A 4,174-nucleotide genomic window follows, 5' to 3' on the forward strand; every position below is an offset into this window, starting at 1 on the left:
GTGAACAGAGAACACAGCTGTTAGAACTCATCACATTAGTTCTGATGGACACAAACACACAGACACACTAATGTGTTCGCCAATCAGCTGATCAATAAAGAGCCATTGATTTAGTTTGTTGATTGGTCGTTTAAACGATTACAGGAGACAGGAAGTAATGGATTACTGTAGATTATAGAACCACTTATTGATCAGCTGATTGGTTCACTACAGCTGGAAGCAGCGACTGAAACACTGAGACGCTAAGCTAAGCTAACGGTCTGGTAGCGGTCGTTGGGCGTCTGTACAGGAAGACCTAAACTTTAAACTCTGAACTGACTGATCTAAACTTACCGGCTGAACTTCACCATCACCTCCATCATCATCATCATCATCATCAGCAGCAGCAGCAGCGTCCTGATCAGCCAATCACAGCAGGTTTTATCTCAGCATCACTGCTCTTATGCAGCTGAATATAAAAATCTGCTTTTTACTGAAATGCTCTGAGCTGCTGCAGCTGATCCACAGAACCAGAGAACACATGATGTCTACGGGTCAGAACTGACTAAGTCCGACTGAAGCGGGAACAAGTCACAGACGAGCAGAAGCCGCCTGAAAACTGCTGAAATGTGTCGCAGACGTTTATAAAACCGGCCAATCAGAGAAAACAGTCATTTAGTGTTTTGGGATTTTCTCCTGAACACTGATGTCTGGTTCTGGTTGTTTGAGCGTTCCACTTTGCTTTGGACTCATCCGGACACTCACCCCGTCTCTGACGATGTTGTTGGCGTTGCCCCGGGCAACAGATGGCGGCTGCGCTCTGGGAGGCGGTCCTCTGCTGGGATTGGCTGGAGCCGCTCCGTCAGCCCTGATGACATCACACAGGTAAGACACACAGGACGGGCAGTGTGTGTGTGTATGTGTGTGTGCGTGTGTGTGTCTCACTGGTATCCCTGCGATCTCTTCCGTCGGTTCATCCCGAAGCGTCGCAGCAGCTCGTTCCTGCGCAGGAAGACGAAGGCGGCCAGAGCGAGCAGCGGCAGGACGAGGAAGAAGAAGACGAGCAGCCCGTCCCTCAGAGACGTGTCCTTATCTGGGGAGAGAGACAGCGTTAGCCCTCAGGTGACAGGTGGGCGGAGCTCCGTCCCTCAGGTGTGTCCAGGCGTCGTACCGTTCCAGGTGGGTCCGCTGTCCACGCTGCCTCCGTAGCCTTTGAGCTCACAGAAGGGCGGAGCCCAGTCGCCGTCACAGTGACAGTTCTTGTTGCTGTTACACACCTGGAGACACACAGAGATCATGTGACACACCTGGAGACACACAGAGATCATGTGACACACCTGGAGACAGGCAGACAGACAGACAGACAGACAGACAGACAGACAGACAGACAGACAGACAGACAGACAGACAGACAGACAGGTGTCTCACCCCGTGTCCGTGACATTTCTTCTCCACGTCACAGTCGTAGTTCAGGACTTCAGCACTGCGACACTCAAAGTTCATACAAACCTGAAACCACAGAAGAAGAAACTAGCTTTAATGTTTCTCCCCTCGTCCTCCCCCCCTCCTCACCTTGTCCTCCCCCCTCCTCACCTTGTCCTCCCCACACTTGGTTCCCTCGGTAACCATTCCCGGGTCGGGGACGTCTGATCCCAGCATGAAGTCGACTCCGAAACACTTGTCGCCTCCGATCGGCGTGGTGATGATCGACGGCTCGATGCCGAACACCGTCACCGTCTGAACGTTGGAGCACTGCAGCTTCCCGCACAGAGCGTTTCTATGGAGACGGAGACGACAGCAGGCGGTCATGTGACCAGGAGGCATGATGGCAGTCTGGTCAAAGTCACCTGTTTGTCCACCTGAGCGGGGACATTCTGTTCACCGCTCAGGTTGGGACGGACCTTCAGCGCACTGCACTGTGAGGACCAAACCGTTTATGAGGACATTCTGTTTCATTAGGACGTGTCTGCTTAACGAGGACGTTTCTACCTCGTGAGGACGTCACCGTTTTACAAGGACATTACTATTTATGACATCATTGCTCTATCCGCGGACATTCTGCCTCGTCAGGACATTTACACTGTTTGGGAACATTTGTGAGGACAATACCATCTTGGACATTTCTGTTTCATGACGACACATCTGCATACTGAAGAGATTTCTGTTTGTGAGGACGTCTGCCCGGCGTACGCCCTCCCGTGTTGCGAGGACGGAGGTATAAACATGTCTCTCACCTGCTCTCACACTTCTTGTAGCCGTAGTTGTGGTAGCCACAGTTGCCGAAGCGATCTCCTTTGCTGTTGACGTTTTTGAAACAGATTTCAGGAGCAGCTTTCGCCTCTGAGGACGAGTGTGGACAGGAAGAAGGAGGACAGACGGTGAGAAGGGAAGCAGGGCATTTCTGGGAATACAAAACCACACAGAGTCGTACGTACTGGATCCGAATATGGCCTGACACTGTCCGTCGTAGTGCTGACACTTCCCGTTGTAGCAGTAGGCCTGCTGGTTCCTGCACGGCTGCCCGTTCTGGAAAGACACGACGCTTTGTGAGACAACGGCCACACGGCAGCAGATATGGTTATAATGCTGCACAGAGGAGACGCTGGTGCATCGTGGGGACATTTCTGCATTTTCTTAAACCTTGCGAGAACGTTTCTAACTTGTGAGGACATTTCTGCACCGTTTAATAAAGTGCAGACTTGACTCGAGCTGCTTCTCCTAAACAGGTGAACTGTTGGAGGCGTCACCTGGATGAAGACGTCGCTCTGACAGAAGGACGAGGAGCCGTTGCAGTATTCTGGCAGGTCACATTCATCAGTGCTGGAGCGACACACGCTTCCTCCCGGCAGGTACTGAGCAAAAGGAGACGTATTTATACACCTGAAGCATCCCTCTGGTTGTGAGTTTGTGAGCAGGCGGTGTTTACCTGGCACTTGTAGCAGCACTCTCCATAAGCACACTGAGCGCCAGGCTTCAGTTTACAGGTCTGAAACTCACAGCAGGGATCCTCCTCACACTCCTGCACACACAAACACACACCTCCTTGACAGAACTGGCCTCCTGTGATTCTTCTGCATGTCTGAATTAAACTTTCTGCATTTTAATAGTTTTTAAAATGAATGTTCTACACTTCTTGGCAGAGTTTTGTGCTTCCTGAGGTGCTGTTAGCAGCTAAACGGGTCAGTGAGCGCAGTTTGGCCGCTTCAGAGTCGTAACTCGAATATGAACACGCTGACATGAAACACACATTTATAGAACATACACAGGAGTTACTCTTTCCAGGAACTTCATGATCTGATGATAGACGGTGTCGGCTGTGAATCAACATCAATAAAAGACCCTCAGCATGACTGCAGAACTGGCTTTTTAAAAATGAAACCTGTGACAAAATGATGCTCTTTTGTCTCAAAACCTTGAAAAACTTCTATTTAATCACTTTGTTTGATTTGATGTTTGACGTATCCATCTTTACTAAACCACACAAACAGATCACAATAATAATTTAGAATCCATAAATGAAGGTGCAGACCTTCTCTGATCCACAGTCACACTCCTCCCCGACGTCCACCAGCCTGTTCCCGCAGTAGGGGGCGCTGTAGGCCTCATCAGGTCGGGGGACGTTCAGGAGACACGTTCCTCCAGTTAACAAGATCATCTTCTCAAAATCGTCAGCACTGCAGCTGCTGAAGTTCCTGGATCCTCTGAGGGAGGAAACAGAGTCCATGTTAGTCAGTCCTGAGGTCCCACTGACTCCTACGACTCTGAACTGTCTATGACGGAATCAATGAAACATCAAAACAATCGAGTTTTTTGGCTTTTTCACAGATTTGTTAAAGGTCTTCTGGAAATATGACAAAACCTGTTGGGTCATAAATGTTCCTGCAGGAATGCTAATTTTAATGTAAAGCCTGATGGAACCATTTCTTCACCACTCTGATGTGCGTTTGGGCTCATTGTCTGGTTGGAACATCCAACTGTGTCCAAGATCAACCTTCTGCTGATGGTTTCAGGTTTTCCTGAACATCGTGGAGGTGATCCTCCTTCTTCATTGGTCCATCTACTTTGTGTGAAGCTCCAGGTCCACTGGCAGCAGAACAGAACCAGAGCATGATGCTGCCACCTCCATGCTTGATGGTAGGTTTGGTGTTCTTGGGGTTAAAGGCCTCACCTTCTCTCCTCCAGACATGGTTCTGCT

General features: G+C 49.8%; 1 protein-coding gene across 1 annotated transcript in view; it reads right to left on the bottom strand.

Moving 5' to 3' along the window:
* Nucleotides 1–4,174, bottom strand: part of LOC103368087 (disintegrin and metalloproteinase domain-containing protein 9) — a 22,341-nt gene that overhangs the window by 4,600 nt on the left and 13,567 nt on the right. Inside the window, exons 9-18 of the mRNA XM_008296336.1 lie at nt 3,509–3,749; nt 2,906–2,998; nt 2,727–2,831; nt 2,415–2,505; nt 2,214–2,319; nt 1,573–1,756; nt 1,408–1,488; nt 1,151–1,256; nt 925–1,072; nt 745–847 (exon numbers count right to left, since the gene is read on the bottom strand). Coding sequence (XP_008294558.1) covers nt 745–847; nt 925–1,072; nt 1,151–1,256; nt 1,408–1,488; nt 1,573–1,756; nt 2,214–2,319; nt 2,415–2,505; nt 2,727–2,831; nt 2,906–2,998; nt 3,509–3,749 — 1,258 coding nt within the window. The remainder of the gene's footprint in view (nt 1–744; nt 848–924; nt 1,073–1,150; nt 1,257–1,407; nt 1,489–1,572; nt 1,757–2,213; nt 2,320–2,414; nt 2,506–2,726; nt 2,832–2,905; nt 2,999–3,508; nt 3,750–4,174) is intronic.

This window comes from Stegastes partitus, unplaced genomic scaffold (genome assembly GCF_000690725.1).
Source record: "Stegastes partitus isolate 25-593 unplaced genomic scaffold, Stegastes_partitus-1.0.2 Scaffold1120, whole genome shotgun sequence".
NCBI lineage: Eukaryota > Metazoa > Chordata > Actinopteri > Pomacentridae > Stegastes > Stegastes partitus.